This window comes from Halyomorpha halys, unplaced genomic scaffold (assembly GCF_000696795.3).
Source record: "Halyomorpha halys isolate HHAL.00 unplaced genomic scaffold, Hhal_1.1 Scaffold868.1, whole genome shotgun sequence".
Classification (NCBI taxonomy): Eukaryota; Metazoa; Arthropoda; class Insecta; order Hemiptera; family Pentatomidae; genus Halyomorpha; species Halyomorpha halys.
Genome location: NW_027108945.1, coordinates 784,940 through 807,721, shown reverse-complemented (window position 1 = coordinate 807,721; position 22,782 = coordinate 784,940). Strand labels below are relative to the sequence as shown.

General features: G+C 32.2%; 1 protein-coding gene across 1 annotated transcript in view; it reads left to right on the top strand.

Annotated features, from left to right (window-relative positions):
• LOC106686751 (frequenin-2) overlaps positions 1 to 22,782 on the top strand; it is a gene marked incomplete at its 5' end in the record, with an annotated part of 186,989 nt that overhangs the window by 17,453 nt on the left and 146,754 nt on the right. The window contains 1 exon segment of the mRNA XM_014430237.2: positions 16,348 to 16,396. Within this exon segment, the coding sequence (XP_014285723.2) occupies positions 16,348 to 16,396 (49 nt within the window).

The window sequence follows — 22,782 nt, the reverse complement described above, 5'->3', positions numbered from 1 at the left end:
TTTTAGATTTACAACACATCCCATATCCGATGATCATGGGTGTTGTTAAGCGGATATGGAATCGTTTTGGTCTGATGACTGATGTGCGACAAATGAACTGGAAGCTTAGCAGGTCTCAATATATAGCTTGAGGCGAACACTGATATGAATTTAGACTAAAACGATCATTCCGGTTCGCTATCTGTTAAATGGGCTTAACCAATTTTCGTTGATATTCAATTTGATTAAATAACCTTCATTATGATTGTTTTGATTTTTGCATCTAACAAATATTTGAAGTAATATCTCACCTTGGAGGTTAGATATCACTTTACCATAAAAATACCAGTTTGAACTGGTGTTTCCCTCCAAATGAAATCATTCATATTGTTTTGCAAAGAATGCAACTTCCTTCATAATTATTATAAAACAGAGGTTGGAAAGTATAAGAGCCAATTTTACAAAGGTACCGGGTATTTTTTTTTCTTTCGTAGCTCCATACAATTAAAATTAATTACTATATAAAAAAAAACTTAGTAGAACATCATTTAAATGAAAATAAATTTGGTAAAATATGAGCCTCTCTGGAGCCGTTTACGTTTAATAGTTCCCGAGATACACTTTTTTAAAAAGCAACATTTCATAACGAAATAAAAAATAAGTGGTTAGTGAATTTATTTTGGGAAAGAAAACTATCCTAAATACATAGAGATGTCTGTTAGCACTAACAAATTAGATCTATTTTTATTAACTTTAAATTATTTTAGGAAGTTTACCTTCATAGGAGTCGTAGTTTTCATGATATTCCCTAAAAAAAATTCACAAAATGTTGGTTTATATTTGTTCGGACGAAATTTTTGATTTTTAAAACTATGAGGTATGTATATCAGGATTTAGTAGACATATAGACATCTGATAGCACCCAAATTGAAGATTTTTTTAATGTTCTGTAAAGTATTTTATAACGTTGATCTTCATACTACTAGTATAGTTTCAATAAAATTTGCCAACAATTCACAATATATTGATTTCTCGATGTTTTGAAAAAAACGTTTATGGAATACTAGATCTCAGAAATTATTTGATATACATATTTCTCGAAGAGCTCGTATTTTAAAGAATTTACTCTACTTTAAATAATGTGCTATGAAGATTTTTAGTGATGTTAGTAGTTTTAAGGAAATGGATCTCCGAATCAAAAATGAGCGAAAACGTTGGAATTTCCTATAATAAATTACAATGAGCTATTACATCTTGGATACTTCAATATTATTTTTTGATCAAATTTCCATATAGTATAGGTAAAAACTAAACCATTTTCCAACAGAAATTAAGGAAGCCTTTTTTTTGAAATACAATGAACTGAATTTTTTCATTCATTTTTTATTCCCCCTAACTATGGTTGGCAGAGTCTTCAATTTTGGCAAGTAACAGTATATAGTTTTTATTAAAGTAATCGAGCTGCGGCTTCTTGGGCTCATGTACTATTTTTATAATTAAAATACCAGTCTGTGTTTTCTTCAATTATTTATAACAAGTATATCTCAAGCCAATGATTCTTGGTACACTACTGCAAACTTTTTTAACTCGTTGGAATGGATCAAGGTCTTTTAGGCATTGAAGATAATTTCGTCAGTATTTTGTAATTTTTTACTAGCACACAACATATTATTTGATAGCAAAGTATGTACTTCTTGTTCTAGATTTCCAATGCCAGGATACAAGATATATGTTTTGATTATCATAAATTACATAAATTAGCCTAGTCTTGGGAATGCTTTTCGAAAACTGTTATTTCGATTCTGCACGGACGAAACCTTTTCATTTAAGGAGATTTGTGATATTTGGTGGAGGTTTCTTTCACACATCGTACCTCTTGAAATTTATATAGGAAACAGTCATTGTTTGTTAAAATAGCTTTTTTAGAGAAACCTATTCATGTAATGATATTGAAATAAAAACCTTTATATGCCAATTGTCAAAATAACTAGTTGTTTTTCTGTAAAAAAAAAAATTAACTTTTTTGAGAACTAGAATAGTATTACCTGACATATAAACAAATTAATACTTTATTGCAAAGCCAATCCGTGGTTTACCAATACCTAGTCATAGCAAATAGTTTTATAGGTGTAAACTATAGAATACCTTTTCACGCTTAGAGGAGTGCAGTTTGAACCGATTTTAATAAGACATCATTTTATAAGACATAGACCCTTCATAATTGGTCTAGGGGGTAGTCGTCTTGACTTCTATGTTACAGTTAAATAGATATGAGTAATAATCCTAAATTGGTAAAAACGGACATAGTGTCCTTCACCTCTGAGGTATAGGAGGTATTGAATGAAGGTAGAAAAAAATCGATAAATCTTGTAGAAATTGATTTATAAAATTAATGTAGACACTGAAGGAGAAGAAGGAAGGAAAGAGGAGTGCTGAGAGCGGCTAACTGGATTACATGTCCTCCTTGCCCACCCCTCACTGCCGGACCAACAAGCCCACGCTCACTCTTTGTTCTCTGTATTTACTGTCCAGAATTCCTTATATTTATCTTCAGTTATTATATTGTAGAAATAGTAGGATAAACTTTTTTTTTACAGGTGTACAATGACATATATTTTTTAAACAAAACGATAATTCATGCGTTTCAGTAACCATTCCAATTACTAAAAGGATTGATTTTTGCTACAACTGGATTCAGTGCTAATGAAAAATTGTATTCTTATGGTAACCTATCTGCATCACATTTTGAAGCATCTCATCTGCATAATAGCCAAGGTTTGAATAAATATAATTATAAAATTCGAATAAATAAGGTCCAGAAAAGTACATCATTACTAAATAGTGAACCATTAGTGGACACTGAGAGTTAACTATTCAAAATTAAGGATATGAAATGACGGTTCTCAGTTTTTCCTGTGGAAGACTAAACAAAATCAGTTGCAAGATCTCACATATCAAGCTTCATTTAATCTGTAGAGTTCTGCTGGCGTTCAACCAAAAAAGCTCTTTAAGGAGAATATTAGATTTTACAATGCTCAACCTCATTATTTCACAACATTTAATTTAACTTAAAAAAACAAAAAAACTATTAGTAATTAGTACAGATGCTTCTGATTTGGAATTAATATGATCTTCTAGTAATGGACATTAATGTCTACGATAGGAATCTTGATTCATAGTATTTTTTTTAGCTTAAATTACTAATTTTGTTAAAAAGTAGTGTTGCTCTAATTAAATGCATTTTACTCTATTTTTATTAATCTATTTGTGGCCTGCTATTGCTTTAATCTACTAATATTTTCATCTAATTATATCTTGAGGTGTGGTTAATCAAAGTTTCCATAAATAGACTTGGTCAGACCTATATTGTTTCTCTCCTCAGCATATGGTTTCAACTTTTAATTACATTTAGTTTAAGTAAAAAAAAAAAAAAAGAGTTAAAACTTAATTATGAATGTTTGACTTTTTTTTTTTGTCACATTAAACATTTTAGGTTGATTATAAATCACCAAGCCTACATTTATTATTATTTTATTTTTTCACAAAAGACACGGGTGCTAACAATTTTTTTTTAAACTGGTATTACATTTTCTTTATCGTAATATAAATTAATTTGATTTATAATTATTCATTATCATATTTTTAAGTATGAATATCATTTTTAATTTATTTAACTTAAGCTATCGAAATAATTTAAGTTTAGTGTAACTTAATTTACCTATCATGGCGTATTTGGTTTCCATGACCAACTAAAATGCACAATCTGTCAACCCCAATTAACTGTTTAACATATAACAGAGAAGTGTGCATGTTACAAAAAGCTTTTTGTGAAAAAATACGTCGTAGTAGGGAGGCGGTGAAGGACTCAGGAATATTGAAAGGAGGCCAACTATACATAAGCATCTATAGAGCATGCGATAACCAAATAGTTGATCACTCAGAAAAAAAACAGAAACCTATCTATCATGGATAAATTTTCTTACTAATTTTTTGGTGGAATATATTTAATAAAAATATTTTACTTCCTCTATTTCTATATTTAACATCGACATTTCATATACCGATAGTTGAGCCAAATTGCTGAACTAACAATGACAAAGTCATATCGTGTCTACAGAGGGATTGATAAGTTGTTTAGGTTTGGTCTGAGATTGAATATCTGGAGATCCCTGGATGAACTTTTGTACTCAGCAAAATAGCTAAAGTAGGAGAAAATTAATGATTTAGACAGGAACGAACTGAAGATTTAGACGTCTAAGTATTAAATTAAATATATGATTTATCCTGAAAATGTTTTAGCAAATAATTATTCCAAATTTTGAAGAATATGATTAATTATTACAATCACCCCATTTAACAAGTGTGTTTTTGTTAGTAGCCAATCACTTTTTTTTGTCATAATTTAATGTTCTTTAAGTGTAAGATGAGAGAACCAATTTTTTTTTTTAACTTTTTTGTTATTTCTAATGAAACTTCTGTTTTAATTAATTAAACGACGATAAATTACCGTAATAATTATTTAAATCGAATAAAATGTTATTTTAAAATAATACATATACTGTGGCTATTATTGAGCATTACATGATATAAATAATTAGTTAATTAATTAAAAAGAAGAAGTAAAATCTTACAGCAGAGCACATGATGACTAAATTAATTAGAATATAGCATTACTTGAGACTACTTCAGAAGATTTGAGCTTACAAATAATAATCACACTATGTTTGGTGTTTCTGGATTTGTCATAGAAACCAATAAAACCAGCTCGTTAAATTACCTCATCAATAAAATAGCGTACTTTAGAGACGGCAAACGATGATTATATGGAACCATCTCTGAACGTGTTAAGATAGCGGGCTGAGATTTATTCACTGACGAGAATGAATAATGCAAACGAATAAAGGGTTCCCCTCCGACGAAGGCTATAAAGGAACCTCTGAGGCGAGACGATGAGAGTATCTCGTTTAAGAGAGTCGTCCCAGGCACTGAGAGAGATCTGCCTGCTTTGGTCCTGATTCAGCAGGGCCCAGGTCTCGGCCAATTTTCTAAATCGTCTTATATTTCTGGTCTATAGATTTATATACCTTCGGGTCGTGATTTCTGATATAGACAAAAAATACTCAAGAGGAAATAAATACTATATGTATCGATAAAAAATTTAGTACTATTTATAATAATAATAATTTTGACTGTCACTTTTAGCTTGTAATTGTTTATTTATTTTTCCTTACAGGTTCCTGTTCGTTTAAAAGCCCATGAAAAAAATCCAAGTTTAATAACCTAGGAGTTATTTGATGTAACTCATTAAGATTTTTTATATAAAAATTTGGTAACAATAACATCAAATTTACACAAAATTAAAATATTTCTTTTTTATCTAAAATTAATTCAGTTAAACACTTTTAATTAAATAGTTATGATGCTTCATGACTTTTTAAGAACTCATTTATTTTATAAAGTTTCGATACTTCACATCAGTCTGTAGAATTAATTTAAATTTATACTTACCTCAAGAAGTACAATTGTAAACGTTCCTTATTTTATAAAACAAATGGTTTTCAAAGAATTTAAAATAGAAAAAATTGGAGGTAGCTGTATTAAGTCTTATTTGTAGTAAATAAAATATACAATTTTATATTTTACAATACAACTCCATGAGGTTATTAGAAACTAAACATCTTAGGTTACTTCATCAAGCTTCTGGATAAAAAATTCTTTTTGCAATTTCATAAATCAAATTGGTCCCTAGGATCTTAAGTGTGTCCAAGATATTGATAAATATGTTCCACCATAGATTAAGTTTCATAGATATCCGTTTACTATACAGGAGCACACTTCAAGAACTACAGAGCTTTCAGAATTACGTCCTTCGGTGAATTGTAGAAGGCACTACGTTAGAAAGGGCCAGAAATACAGTAATACATGATGAACTCCAGCTTCCCTCTCCATTCGTTGTTTGATGTACTGAAGGCCTGTACCAACCCACTGTTCAGGGAAATCGCTCCTCCACCACAACCTGGGAGGTGGCAATGAACTCTTCCCCTGGTAGATGTACTCGCCGAGGGAAGGTGTTTGGTCTCCACAGTCTGGACTTACTATATTTCACCACCAGCAAAGCGGACCCTCCCCGCTCAACATATAACTGAAGCACAACTAGGGCCTAGGCCTCTCCACACACAATAGACGCACACTTATCAACCCCTTAAAACACCTTCCGGTAAAACAAGGATTTAGCACTTTTATATCTTCTATTTTATATTGTACATGTAACTATTTTTCTACAGGAGGGTACAAAAAAAATGGGGCAAAATTATTAAACCATTAATCCTTTTTTGTTAGCATTCTCAAGGATTGTATATAGTTGGCACCTAGTTGATTCCGTTTCGATTTTAAAAAACCGCCTCATGTTTTACTTATGCGTGTGTAAAAATATTTGTACCTTGACACGCCTATATTTTGTAAACGACCCGTTGGGAAACGGCGTCAAAAGGGTCATTAATATTATCAGATCTCGTAAAATATTTTCGCTCAGTCGAACAATCTCTTTGATTTGATTTTCAAACCATAATTAATTAACAACATATATATTAATGGGCTTGAATTCTACTGTTTTAAAACTGTAACATTATCTTCATTATTTCTCAATAATTTAATTATAATTTGATGAACAAATTTTATCACAACCTCTCTATGCCTGGACTATGAATTCAACTGATGAGAATGAGCTTCAATGTAATAAATTTCAAACGAAAATAAATTAAACTAGTAATTGGGTAGTTTATATTATTTCCAGAAATAGGGGAGGAGGAGGGGAAGAGAGATCAAGTTTGACACAATTTCATCGAAAAAATGTGATATTTTATATAACATTTAAATTTTGGATACACTAAATAATTATATATTTTATCTAAAATTATGTATATTACCTTATTATAATATATATATATATATTATTAATTAAGAAATTACTCTTAATAGCCCTGATAATATATGAATGAATTTATGGGGTTTAGTCGATATATAGTGATAACAAACTTAAATGTAATAAGGAGGTAACAGCAGGCCAAGGTGCTCCAAGTGCTCAATCTTGCTTCAGTGTTTGTTAATTACTACCTTTGGAAAAACAACATGGAAGCATCTTTAAAATATGTTTTTCTTAGTACAAACATTATGTTAAGGCTTAATTAGATGCATGCACGATGTTCCTCTTAGGTTTGCTATTCCTCCCATGCATGCTTTACATGAGCGAACCACCTTTGTCTCTCGCCAGCAATCAGAAAGATACTTTTTATCTGGCATTACACCTCAGGGGCTCACAAAGAGTCTCTTCCTTTAATCTCCCAGGATTTTTTTTATAGATCTGTTTCCATCCCCACCTTTTTTATTAGGAGCGGAGATTATTTGCATTTCCTCTTATTCTTCTCCCCTCCCCTTGATTTCTCTGCCATAGAAGGGTTGACATTTCTCAAATTTATAATTAAGCTTTGCCCCTGTGAAATAATTTCTTCTAGGTTTGCGTGAAAATTGTAAAAGGAAGGAATCAGTTCTTCTCCCCATCATTTCGATTTTTAAAATGTTGCTACATATCGCTGAATCTTAGAATGTTAAATTATGTTTTATCATTCTATTATTGACTAGAAGAGTGGACGGTTTTCTATCACTAACTTCCATCAAAATATTTTTGGAGATTCTACAATAGTAATACAATTTACGTATTTTACTGTTTTATTAAATTTTAATTTCGAGTTTGGAAAACAATACAAAACACATTTTGTAGAGTATATTAGAAGAATTTTCAAGCTAGCAAATTACTGTTTGATTTGAAGTTTTTGAACTTGTTGGAGGATAATTTCTTATTTCCTTCCATATAAAGTTTCTTTTTTCAAAGATCTATGAAAAAAAAATTGATTAAAAAATACATCCGAAATTAAGATTTGACTTTGGTTTCGAACCGGATAGAAAAACACGAAAAAAGTAAACCACCCAAATTTTGCTAGAATTGGTGTAAGTTTGTTGTTGGGTTCCTAAAAAAAACAGTTCTTTAGAATCTTTCAGAGTTCTTTTGTACCGTTTATATTTGTACGTCCGTATTTTTCATCGAATTTTGTGTTAAGTATAATTTTTTTTTTGTTTTATATAAAAGTACCACATGGTAGCATTTCTAAATTCCAGGCTCCACCGGACGAGACGTTTTCATGTTGATTTTTAATATTTTAAATACATGTTCATCGAACATGGTGAGGACACTCAGTGCAATTCACCTTGTTAGTGTACTTCAAAACCGCTTCGTATACATAAAAAACTTCCTGAAAAATAAAAAATATATAAAATAAAAACTTCCTGTAGATTCATGATAGAAGAAACTTAAATAGAACTCAGCTCCCTTTATTTATTCAGACACGTTTCACCATTTCCCTCAATTTTCATAACAATCTAATTTCATAATTACATGCCTTATTTTGTAATTTATATTGTGAGATACAAAGTAATAATCTATGACATGTATGAATATGCATCATAAATTACTTTTCAATTATATGTAATTACAATTTTTAATGTAAAAAAAGAGTCTAATCTTATTTTAATTCGCTTGTTAGCTTTGTTTTTAGCGCAAATATATAAGCCTATTATCCTTATATCATCCATTATCCTTATACCACTGTAGATATTGCAGTTCTCATTTTCTTTTTTAACAACTAAACGAGATAGATTCTTTTTATTTAGCATTGCTACTACAGAAAACCAGTAATACTAAGTAAGGAGTAACAACAGTGTGCGAACCCTTTAATGCCTAGTGGAGTGAAATCACACCATAGGAATGTTCACTTGTTTTCCCCTCTATATTTCCTAGAAATGTTTATAGTTTCTAAAACGATTCTGAAACACGTTGAAATTATTTTTAATAATTTTTATTTAATGATATGTACAACTGTATAAAAGTATATATGTATATATTTAAAACATGTAAATTCGAAGTTAGTTACACAATGACATGATACAGATATTTGGAGAATCTACCGATTGACAGAACTCGAAATTATTTTTGAACTCGAGATTTTTAGAAATGATATTTTGGCAACTGCTGCGTTCCCCTCTCACAAATTTCTGGGAGTCCAGACGCTGGAAATCAGTTGTTTAACGGTTTACTTCGAAAAGTTCAGATACATCACTAAACGCGGAGGAACATCAATGGTTCGTGAAAATTTAGAATTAAAATTATTTCTGTATGGAATGTACTGATATTTACATACATCATTACTCTCATACTCATGAGAGTAATGATATTTCCGCCAAATGAACATTGTAAAGTCGCCAATCTCTTATTCCTTTCATTATTCTCCTTTATCCGACCTAGAATTCCCGCATACAGCAAACTTGGCCCAGTTTCCACTAGAACAGATGCCCTCCAGTTTCACGCTACATTTCCTTTTGGTGCTGGTAGTTCTGTTTGTTGTGAAATATGTGTTCTCTTGTATCATTGACCTATTTTTCAAGTACATACCTGGCTCATAACTAATTTTAACAGTTTTCCATTTCTTGCGTTCCCATTGTTGTTGTTCTCTCGTATTGATTACGTAATAAAGCTCTACAGTAATGGATAAACACTTTTAAAATGATTATCCTGACTTTAGTTTGTGCTCGATTCATAAATTAAACTGGATTTAATTTCACGATCACAATTTTATGTATGGATATTTGTGAAAGTCCCTCTTTTCTTTATAAAAATTAAGAAATGTTAGGAGTTTTTCTAGCTCCGCTAAGAGTTCCAGAGTCCTAGATTATTTCTAAATTCGTGAGACAAAAAAAGTGGAATTTAATGACACGTGCTTGTAATACCACGCTTTTTACGATATTAAAGAGCATATACTTTTTTTTTCTTTCAACCGTAAATCTTAGGTAATTAAGAACATACACTAGAATTCTAAACGGAGTTACCAAAATACTCAACAAAGGCAAATATGCTAAAATCTAAATTTGAAAGGGGTGATTTCTTCGATTCATACTACTTATGGTATATCTAGGTTACAATTGGTTAATAGTTTTGTCAAATTAATGCCCATTTTCGTTTTAATTCTCACGCTTGAAAATCTAATCTAAAAATTTCTTTATCCGTCCTTAAAATAGAGTAGTTTTTTATTTTTTTTATTCCTGACTTTATAATCGAAACTGAGTGATCAATGAATCGGATGTGAGGATTATAGAAAAATCGGTATTTTTTTTGCCACAACTACTGTTGTAAGTACTGGTAATGATGGTGGAAACAAGTCCGACAAGTGGGTATATTCGTTCTTTTTGCCATCCCCAAGACAAACCAATTAAGTGGCTCTTTTATGTATCTTATACCTCTATATCGAACCTTTTTGACTTTCTAATTTAATTTAAAAGGGACGCCTAATGTATAGAGAGAAAGCCCCTTTTCCTGTGATTCAAACAGAGCCTTAAATCCTGTATCTTAGTGATGCATACCTAACACAGTCTGCTATGTAAGACAGTCTCTGGGAGTAATGTAAGGACCTGTCCGCATAAGCAGCAACTACCCTTAAACTACTGCTTATATCTTAAGATGTCTTTTAAGTCTGCAATGACCTGTAAGAACTCCTATTAATAATCGGAGTGCGTTTCTGTTTAGACCCAGCAGCCACTTCTAATTACCTATGATTTCCTTATTCCCTGGGATCCACACAAGCTGAAGCTTCTTGAAGCACGCTAATGATTCTAATGATTCTACGATAAGGCTTATGATGTTAACACTCTCTTACCAATGTAGAGGAGACCCCCAAGGGTTGAAGGGCAGACAGACTATCTGAAAAGATGGTGATGCTAGTCTTTTCACAGCTAGTGACTTCAGGGCATAACTTTCTAACTTTGGGTGTAGGTAACTAATCTTGGTGTCTAGAGCGGGTGTTTAGCTACGGTGTAGTGAGCGGTATTGTAGTATTGGTAACTCACTTTTCACCACTTTAGCTATTGTCGCGTGACCAGTAATTTCTCCCATCTCTGTCCACTGTCTATTTCCTTTCATTCTTACATAGGCTAATACCGCTTCCCCTTCAATCGATAAGTGGAGCTACATTAAAGAAAGCAGGACTTCTAATGCCATAGTTGGTGTTGTGCGAAATGCCTCAGTTATGCGAATACAAGCCATCCTTTAGACCTTACTGACCATTCGCAGATGGGAAGCCCTTTACAGGACTTTCCACCACACAATACTTCCATAGTAAATTCTCGGTCTTATTATCGATGTGTAAATGCAAAGCATAACCTTTGGGTTGAAGGCCAAAAGCGCGTCTTACTTGCCAAAAGGCAGCACTAATTTGTCTTTTAATTTCTGCCAAATGAGATTCCCAGTTCAGTTTTGCGTCCAAACTAATTCCAAGGTATTTGAAATTTTGACTTAGTTGGAGTTGATTGCCAAAGGAAATCAGGGTTTGAAATGTACCCAATTTCCGCTTCCAGGTAAATAGAATCAACTATGTTTTTGATGGGCTTACTGAAAGCTTCATTTCAGTACACCATGTCTGTACTACATTACATGCGATTTGCATTAGTTCCATGGTGGCACTCATCAACTTTCCACTAATGAGGATCACTCCATCGTCAGCAAAAGCTTGCGCGAATATCCCAACGTCCTCAAGTCTTCTCAATAGGCTATCCATAACTAGCCACCATAGCAATGCCCTGGGGGCATCCTGTTACTGCCTGCGCCTGTAGCTTGGTACCGTCTTCCAAAAAACATTGTTGTATTATCAAGAATAAATCTGACCTAGCTGATAATCGCATTCGTGGCAGAAAAGTCAACTATACCTTTACAGACTACCTCAGGGCTTGTTTTGTCGAATGCCCCTTCTACATCAAAAAAGAGTCCTAAAGCGGACTCCTTATTTGCTAAGGTCTTTTCAATCCTCCCTAATAAGGAGTTTAGGGAAGTTTCAGTAGATTTTCCCTGGAGATATTCGTGCTGTCATGGATGAAGGGAGTTGATTGGTAGCACCTTGCATGTAAGGAAACTGCCACCAACTTCTCCAGGATCTTAAATAGGAAGGAGGATAAACTAATAGGTTGATATGCTTTGGTGACACTATATTCCTCCTTCCCAATCTTAGGAATGAAAGCTATTAATGATTTCCTCCTAAAAATTTCTTTATCCGACCTTAAACAGAGTAGTTTTTTCATTGCTGACTTTAGAATCGAAACTGGGTGGTAAATAAAACGGATGTGAGGATTATATTAAAATCGGTAATTTTTTCACCTACGCACTAAGTGACCTGTAGATATACCTGTCTCTTTCCACCGTCAGCTACATTTCACTCCCAAATAAGCAATAATCGCTTCACCTTTTAGTCATAGTTTAAATGGCGTAAGTGACAGAAGAACTTCTAATATCCTAGTAGATGGCATTACAATCACTCCGGTAATTCTATTTCTAATGGAAACCATTATTTGCTTTCGGTAGGAGTTCGCATATAGAGAGTCCAACATAGGGCTCTCTATTAGGCAATGCTCTCATCTTTATTTCTACATGCTTTTGTTGCTTTGTATTTATACCCCAGTGAATAATTGTTTTTTTTTAAAGAAATAATTTAACAAATTATAACAAATGTGGCCCGACCAGATGGCAATATCTTTCGGGCTGTGCTAAATTAACGAACAAAAATGAGAAATATTTGTTTGTAACACGTTTCATTATTGGAGTGTTGTAGAGGCTGCAGTTTATAAAATAGTACATAGTTATTACTAGAGATAAAACCAATAATTCATTTTCTATAAAAATAATTAAATATCAATAATGGTAGAATAATAATAGACTGTTTAAAATTTATCAATTAAATACAACTTATGAAGAGAATAATTTGGGTAATAATTTACAACTGATAATATAAAATTTTAATTATTTACATTAATCTTTCCCGGAAAAACTATTTAATAGCACGTTTCTCTGTGGGACTATTTAATCTTTCTGAATAGAATGACCCAGATCTTTATATCTGCATATCGTCAAATCCTGAAATTAATCCCGCTTAATGCATCCGCCGTCCCTTAAATCGTTATCCAGGATCACACTCAGCTTTAGCTCCAATAAAATTACCCTACCCTCAGGATTCGCTTGCATTAATATTCGAATTTAGCTCTCTCTGATGGCTTGCCTGTTTCCAAGTATATAGATACAATCTCAACTGAATAGGTAGTATATCCACTGCTACCTCCCCAATCGTAAAATGTAGAAGAAAATTTACCTGTTACATCAGTTTGTTTTATGATTATGATAGCCGACTAAATAAACTGTATGTATTGTACAAGATATTATTTTATGATCACGGAAAGTTAGTTTGAGTCAAAATATTACCATTATCTTATCTAAATATTATCTTGCAAGTGTAGTGGGGCTGGACTAAAATAAATGGGCTGACTGTATGATACTAAATGATTGAACTATATTGTAGATCAAATTATTGACAAAATTAACTTCAAATTTTATTTAACAAAAAAAACATGAATATTGTCTTCAGCGTTTTTAAATAGGCTTACTTGTTGAAAACCAATTAACAAGTATTTCACATCTCAATCATACTTGATTGTTGACCAAAAAAACAAAAAATATGAGAAATTGATTTCAATCGATAGGGCATCCTATATACCTGACCCAGGGGACCTTTCGACTAGTACATCTTACAAAATGCAGGGTATAAATTAATGCTGAAAATGGAGATATAATTGAAATAATTTCAACTCAAAAAGATGATCCTTAAATTGATAGTTACCTCTAAAATTGCATAAATACGCATAAACCCCAAGCATATCGGTCCTTTAACTCTGGAAGAACGCTATAGCTAATAATTCAAACATAATGAAATATTAAAAAGGATTGTACATAAGTAAAATAAAGGTTCAAAATTGTTCAATGTTTTTTTGTAAACGCGGCTAATGGACAGAAAAGTCAACTTCTCGTAAAATAATTAGGATTTATTTAATCAACCTTATTATTGATTTATTTATTAGCTTGTTGTTGATAATAACCTTAATATTTCTAATTCCATATGTAGCACTTGAGTTCACTATGTAAGCAACTGACAAGAAAATAGAACTATTCGAGTTATAATATTTTATAATCGGGACGGAAGATACAAAAAGTCAAATAACTTAGATGACTGAATAATGAATAGTTTGTCCACACATCGTCTAAAATATAGAAATAAATGAAGGATTTGTTTTTGTAATAAATAAATAATAAAACTGTATACCATAAGCTCAAGGTTAAATAATGAAGATAAAATAAATTTTACAATAAATTATTAAGATAAAAAGTGTAAAATTTGATGAATATATACTTTTTTTTGCTGAATGAGTAGATGCCGTCGGTGGAAGGATTTCTTAATCATTAATATTTTCGGGGCCTTCATGTGAATCTGTACATAGGATGAGTATTGTTGTTACTCTTAGCTGGAGCTTAGATAAATACAATGTGGACGTTGGATTCGAGTGGATGAGTCCATGCCACTATTGAAGTTGGTATTGAATTGTTGATGTTATCTTCAGTTAATTGTGTAATAGATTGCATCTCGGATTTTCTATATTGGTTGTCAGGTGGATATTTCTCAGACTCGTCACTGTTGGAGTCAATACTGGTTTCAGTTTATTTAAAACGGTCGTCATGGCCACTAACTTAGGTTATTGGTTGGGATAGGTTCAGAGACGTTGCGATCATAAGGGTTGGGGTCTAGGTCCAAAGCGCCAAGTTCAAAATGTTGTAGGATCGATTCCCATCTGAGCCCTGTTTCATAATAAAGTACAAACTAATACTATTATTCTTTTACATTTATCTTAATTCAATTACACAGACTAGCACAATAGTAACTTGGCCTTTAGTATTTATTAATTTCTGTAATATCACTCGTAGTCATCCCTATCATGAAAAAAAATAAGAATTATTATTATTACCACACTAGTTTCCACACTTGTACTATGAACTAATACTATTAGCTTTCATTATGAAACAGGGTGCTGAAGGAATTAACATTTATTTCTCGGTGATCCCGTAAAATGAATCTTGACACTTACATCTTGGTTATCATGCGGTGGACTCCAGGGGCCACTAATTCTAGTGGCCACTAGGATTTTGCAAAAAGGACCACTAGTACAATAGAGTAGAATAGAAACAGTAGCAATACACTTAGGATTCTCCTGCTTAGAGATATCTACTAATGTGCGAATGTTATTTGTTCTTTCGTTAATATTGCCTTTATTAGAATTAAAATTAATTAGCATACTTTCTTTTTCTTATTTTGTGCATGTTGAATTTCATCGTTATTTTCACATTCAGTGTATTCAGTGGATGTATGACCAGGGTTTTTACCAATAAAACAAGTGCCAGTGTCTTAACTGAGGATAACTCGATACTAAACGCTGTCCAACTTTATTAGTAGAGATGGTGGGAGTTTACTAATGTCATCAGGTGGAATGTAAACTTGCCGTCAGAAACTGAGTACATGGGCCAGCCTTGGGTCTTGGTACCCGGCCAACAGAAAATGTATTTGTGCTAGTTTGCTAAACTCAAACCTAAGCTATTCAGTTCTCTTAATGGTCTCGTGAGATACTGAATCTATTTTACACTTAGCTGGATTAAGTTGATATTTTATTACAATTTCCTTGTTATCGATAACTACATATTTCTGTTTTACTAAGATAAATTAAAATTGTGAAATAGATTAATTATGCTTTAAATGTAACTGATAACTGATGACTACATTTGGTACCAGGATGCCTATGATGTAATGTTCTCGTGTGGAAAATGTTTAGATAGCTGTTGCTGGCTGTCGGGTTGAGGCTAGATAATATTTTTGAAATATTTTATTTTTTTTTATAGAGCCAAAAGCTGTTAGAATCCTTAAAAGGTACATAGTTGGCCAGTCTCTTACAAATACACCAATTTTCTGTTTAGTAATAGAACAAGCGCCCTCAAATCAGTAGTACAGAATAAAACCTATTTTGTTATTAAATTAACTACAATTAGAACAGAAACTTTAATACTGACTTGTTTAATTAAATTTAATATATTTTTATTGTATTTTATAAGGTCACTACTTTATTCAGAATGTAATTATTGTTCTGTTGAAAAAATTTATATTTTATTTTCTAATTTCAAGCTACTTTTTTTCTAAGGTTCTTGGTAAATATAAAGTAAAAATATATTTTATCATTAAATGAGGCGATGGTGTGTTACTAATATATAAATTGTATTAATCAGCAGATAGATAAATCGCCAGTCCCTATTAACAAATTGTATTGTAGAATTACTGGCATTAGTGATAAAAGTGAAGAGCAGTAGTAGCCTTTGCTTGAAAATCTCTCTAATCTCTCTCTCTGTTTCAGGCACAAAGGCTTCCTGAAGGATTGCCCCAACGGGCTCCTCACAGAGGAGGTAAGTCGTCATTACTTTATACAACTCTCTTTATCGCTCTCTGTCCCTCCCTATCACTCCCTATCACCCCTTTTGAATGCTGGGACACCCAGCCAAAGCTGCCTTTATTGGCTAATGGTGTTGTATGAAGAAAGCGGGGACGTAAGAAAAAAAAAAGTGTTCCTCCCATTAGCTGTGAACTTAAAGGAAATACCTGCTGGCCCTCTTTGAACCCCCCAACTTATAAATTGATCTAATCTGAAAATCAACTTTTAAGCCTGGAACCTTTTTTTTATACCTACATTTTTTTTTTTTTGTTCTTGTTGTTATACTCTTTTATTTTTTATTTTTGGGAGCTCGGAGAAGGTAATCTAATATTTATTCATTTTAATAAGGAGGCGCCTTATTTTATTATAACTACAATAAAAATATAATTTATTTTTATCTGAAATAATTCTTTGCAATAATGGACCCAGTATTATTATAAACTACTGCACCATTATAACCTACTCAAACTGTCATGACATAACTACTTTTTAAATTTTAATTATTTTTAATTGTTGAACCCTATAAGAACAGGATAATTTTTTTAATTCAGTATGGTTCATTTATACTATAACTAATTATAATAATAATGACTCAACAAAATAAATATTTTTTCCAATTAATAGGAAGAATTTGGTAGATAAATATTATATCATCACGCACCCTGTATAATTTAATATTATATTCCCTACGTAATCGAAAATTCAGTTGCACAAAATATTAGTAATTAGATTGATTAAGTAATTACTTTTACCTAAGAGAACTATAACAAATATATTGGAGAAGAAATTAAAACAAATCCAGAATGAACTGTACCTCTAATTACTTTAAAAAAGCAGTTCATCACTGTTACCTGTAACTGATCAGCTGAAGAAAATATAAAAAAGGAAATTATGGATTATTATGGGCATGGTAATAAAAACCTCAAATAATGTTTAAACCATTTAATATGAAACAATGTTGCAGAGCTTCTACCTAAACACACACACAAAAAAAAATGGAAACAATTTACAAAAAAAAAAATGACTAATTTTTTTTGTGTGTTGTTTACTTCCATTCAGTAACCCCTTATGAAGCCCTGCAACGGCGGGCGTAACGTTGGCTCACTTTAAATAGTTTAATTACTGTTTGAGTTTTTTTTCGTTTTTTACCGCACTCATCCTTTTATATAATACACACGGTCAATCAACAATCTTAACAATAACATAATAATTTTAACTACTGTGTTTTAATAGTTTTAACTACTATTTTTGTTGATCACACAATTTTTTTTAGGAAATATATTGTGAAATGCTCCCATATCCTCTCCATTGCTTAAAGGCGGTTCAGGAGGGACATTTGTAATTGTTAATGATTATGAAAAAATTACTATGCGTTTAAGATATGTTAATATTCATCTATTAATTAAACAACTGGATGAACAATAATAATTCTAAGATAGAGTACAATAAATAATTACAAATAACTAAGTACAACATTTCTTTTTTTACACAATACTTTTCTTTGGGAGAGGGGAGAGGGCGCTCGTAATTATCTTAGAGAGCTGTCAAATTTCATGACGGTACTGAAGAAGAGAAATGCTTTTTCTCAGGCCATACTTCCCAAATATATCTGATACAACCAAAGCATATTTATTAATCAGTAAGACTTTCACACCAAAACACCAAGAAACTGCTCGTAGATTCCGATTGCTACAACACTTACTTGACAAACGCTCTAAACTTCCCATTCACTACAAAAAATTAGTATACACTACAACAATCAGACCAATTTGGACATATGGAATTGAGCTCTGGGGCTCCATCAAATTCTTCCCGCATCCAATCGTTACAATCCAAAATCCTTGATGCTCCTTATTACGTCACAAATAAACTCATTCACAAAGACCTTAACATCCCATTCGTTGCAGATTTGACCCAAAACAGATATGCGTCTTTTCATTCCAAACTCCTTAACCATCCTAACCCATTAATTCTTAATCTTTCATCCTTAATAATCCCTGATAATCCTCCGAGGCGTCTGAAAAGAAGATGGCCACGGGACCTTCTAATTTAAATTAATGTTTGAAGTACCACCAATGGGTGGTTCCTTCCCAAGATTTTCAAGTGTATATGAAACATACTACATATTTACCTATTGTATTATTTTGTACAGTTGTAAATTACATTAAATAAATTATTAAAAAAAAAATCATTAAACATAAAAATTTATCATAGTTAAATTTAAAAATTATCCCTCTAAAATAAACTGATTGTGTAAATAATTAAAATAAAATATTTTGGGCTAATCTACCGACTGAATAATTTTCACCCTATGATAGAATTTATAGTATATTAATAAATTTTACAGAATAGTTCATTTTTTATTAGAAAGTATGGGAAGGGCCGCTTGTAGCCGTTAGATTAGAAGCGTAGTTCTAAACAGCCACAGGTCTGCAGCGCCGGCTGTTCGAATCCGGCCTGGAGCGTCTACTTTTATTTCTGTGGCGGTCCTGCGAAATGAAAACTTGAACCCCACCATATTTAGAATAAATTGGTACCCTGTAGATAACATTACTCCCTCCCGGCATGTCAGAAATGACCAGGAAGGGGGTTATAGAGAAAACAGAAAACAGAAACAGAAACAGAAACAGAAAACAGGTACGAATGACATTTGAAATTGTCATGCTATCAACCCGTATCTGAACTAAATTTAAACTTTAGTATTGAAAAAACATAGAAGTTGTCAATAATTTTGCCAATAGTAAATCGTATATTTGGTTCAGGCATAGGTAGATAGTAAAAAAAAACCTTTTAGTCGTAACATCAGTTGTATCCTATGGCATCTCTCTTCCCCAAATAACATCAACTTACGCAAACAACTATTCCATCATGACTGTTTGTCGTTATATACTATTCACTATGGTATTGACAGACCCGTGTTGTGATTCGACTTAAAATTGAAATGTTTTTATGAATTATTTGTATATAGCCCCATTGCAAAACTGATCCTCTGAATTAAGAAACTTGTAGAGCCCCATTCCAGCTTTTAAGAATATTAAACCTTTGTGTCGCTCAATATTAAAAAAAAGAAGAGTTACTTTAATTCACTTCTTAAATCACATTACGGTAATTGGTAATGGAAAAAATCTTAACTTTAAACAAAAATTAAATAGAAAAAACTAGTTGTCCTAAGTTTTATTTAATATACTAATTTGTTAACAAAATACTGAAGTGGTACCTGTTATTTTGTGAGAGTAGCTTACACAATGAATAACCATAAATCCAAAGAGATTTTTTATTTATTGTTGGAATTCGCTCGTTACGATAATTACCAATAATTATTAATAAATATTATTCCTTCAAGTTCCTTTGTAAAGGCATAATGGTCAGATATCATTCTATTAAGTATAATTATGAGATAATAAATCCAAGTTGTAATATTAAATAAAGCCTTACCCCAGTTCTATGAGATCCGATTATCTCATCTTTATCAAAATTTATTATTCTCATTATCCGAGACATTACATAGAACTTTGCTTGATGTCATAAGGTTATCTGTGAAGTAAAAGAAAAAAAAATATGGGTTGGAATTTCACTAAATTAGAGGTTGTTAACCCATAGCAATCCAAAGGGGTCCATCCCGCTCGAAAAGTATTTGGAAATTAGGTTACTTAAAAGTCCAGTCAGAAAAGCCTCTGTTATCCGAAATCGGGGACTAAGGATCTCTAGAGGCCTAAAATAAATAAAATAGAATCTATTACGAGTCTTCTTAGATTTGAGGATAGAAGAGATGCTTAATTTAAATACAAAAACAAATGCTTAATTTAAATGCAAAAGCTAAATGTATTCCTTATCGCACTTTAAGAATACAAAGGACACAGAATCGCATAAAAAGGCGAAGCCTACTCCATAAAATTCGCTGAATAAAAGCTGAACTTCAGTTAGAAGAAATTCAGACTGAATTAAAGACAACAGCAGGCCGTGGTCATGTCCCTGCGAATGTGACTAGAATCAACACGAAATGAGAACTTGTGCACTCGAATTCATGAAGTCCATCTACCCACAAACATGTGGACGGGAATCATCACAGATGTTTCAGCCGAAAATGCAACGAGATGGAGGTATCCACATGAATTTTCCAAACAGCCAGAAAACGATTGTCATAGGTTTCAACTCAACTGACTATAGAGCCGAGTGTGAGTCATTACTGGAGCCAACAAGAATTCTTATAAGGCTAGGAAATCAAAAATCGAATTCTAAAAAATGTTAGGAATCTAAAAAAAAATAGACCCAGTTTCGGTTCTAACGAGCCTAAAGTCCGAATAGAAAAAACGAATGACGGAATGAGATGGAACGTCTCACCAATGTATACGAACATTTTACGCTGCAGAAGATCCCTGGGCGTTGTAGAATAACTGGGAATGAACTGGTTGGTAAACTTGTGAAGGAGGGCTCCAAATTACGGCAAATCAACAATATACATCAACTTGAGGTAACTAAAACCAATAATACAGCAGCCGCTTAGCATAGGTAGTATAATCAGCATCCAGATTTCAAAAGCAGAGATCCTATCTATTCACTTTCAAGGAGGCAACAAGGTTTTGACTTTTCGGCTTAGAACTGGACATAACTTGCTTAACTTTCACCTCTACAAAAAAAATTTAAATTGGCCCAACTCATATGTGTGGATGTGGAAGAGGTGACTACTGAGCACATTCTCTAAACAGGCATACTCATGGAGGAAAAACGAAGGCAGAGATGATCAGAACTGACTAACATGGTGACTAAGCGTTTTAGAGACCTAGGAGTTCTCAAGATTACCACCGACTTAATTCTATCTTTACCACACTTGGCCATTTGAATGAGAAGAGCGAAGAAGAAGTGCAATTACATTTACATTTATTGTACATTTAATGTTTAATTACTTTCAGTTGTCAGAAAAAACTTAAGATCAGATAATTTTTGTTAAAAATAAACGTCATAAAGATATGTATTGCCGGACTTTACTACAGCCCACTCTAAGGCTTCGACGGCCAAACTTTGTTCACCGTTGGGAATAAATGCAATAACTATTAGCCTGTAAGTGTAATCAGATGGCAGAATGTTATAATCGCTTTTTATTTTGTAAAGATAGAAAATCGTAATCATCTTTTTCTTGCATGCATTTCTTTTGATTTTTATGTAATATTTTCCACTATTTTTTCCCACAAACTAATAGAAAAAATTACTACCCTTAAAGCATGAAAGAGTGAGACGTTGTTGTATAAAAGCCAATTGTTATAAAGGAAAACGCGGTGTACAATATCTTCAAATGTGGGATAAGTGGGTTATCCATTGTTAGCCATCAAAACATATTTTTCGGTTATGTTAAGTTGTTCGTTCCATCACTTGTGTGTGAAAAAGTTTTTTTCAAACGATTTAAAAAGATAGATTATCAATAAATTAAAACAATATGAAGCGGTCAGGGAATTTTTAACCCAGGTCTTTCGTGATTTTTTTATGTTCCTCTGACAGCTGCCAAAATGAGAAGGAGCGTTATTAACTATAGCGTATTTCACTTAGTTGATTATACACCATTTTCGAGTTAGTACTACAGGAGCAACTCATGCTTTTCTTTTTTTTTTTTTTTGTGACTGATCTCATTCCCTTAGTGCATAACCTTCCTAACTCCTAATTTGGCCTCAATTAGAGGATACCACGCAGTTCTCTGCTTAGCTTTAGGCCTACTCAGCTATTCCCATTACGTCTGGAGGTATCTAATATTTATCATTATTATTAATGGATTAATATAAAAGTTAAATCCAGGAAACAAACAAACTTCATCATTTACCGTAATCGGTTCAGGCTGCAGACTGTTTCGGGCAAGCGATTATATTAAGAACTAATTAATGAGTCCATAATCTAGAAAGTTCTGGACGTTCTTTAGTTCCGAACTCCTGGAACAAAGAAGTCCATTTCTGTTAGAGTTAGCCGTATTTCTTTTGATAAAATTAGGTTTAGACCATTTAAATTAAACAAGCCCGAAGTATGTTATAGTATTATTAAAATGTGTAGTTGATCTATATCCTCACCGTCCGGATCTCGGTCATATGAACACGATTTTATTTCAAACATAATTAAGTTTAGATTCTTTGGGAAAAGAGTAATTGATAGAAAAGGAGAAATTCAAACGTCTCGAAAAACGCTGATATATAAAGACATAATCAAAGTTTAGGATGTGAGAGCGAATTAGCAAATCAGGATTAATTTTTATATACTACATTTATATACTATTCCTGTGATGTATAAGGCTCTGAGTGGATATCAGAAAAAAACAGTTCAAACTTGAGATAAACTAACTACTAACAGATATTATTCGTTGTACACTATTATTGTATAATA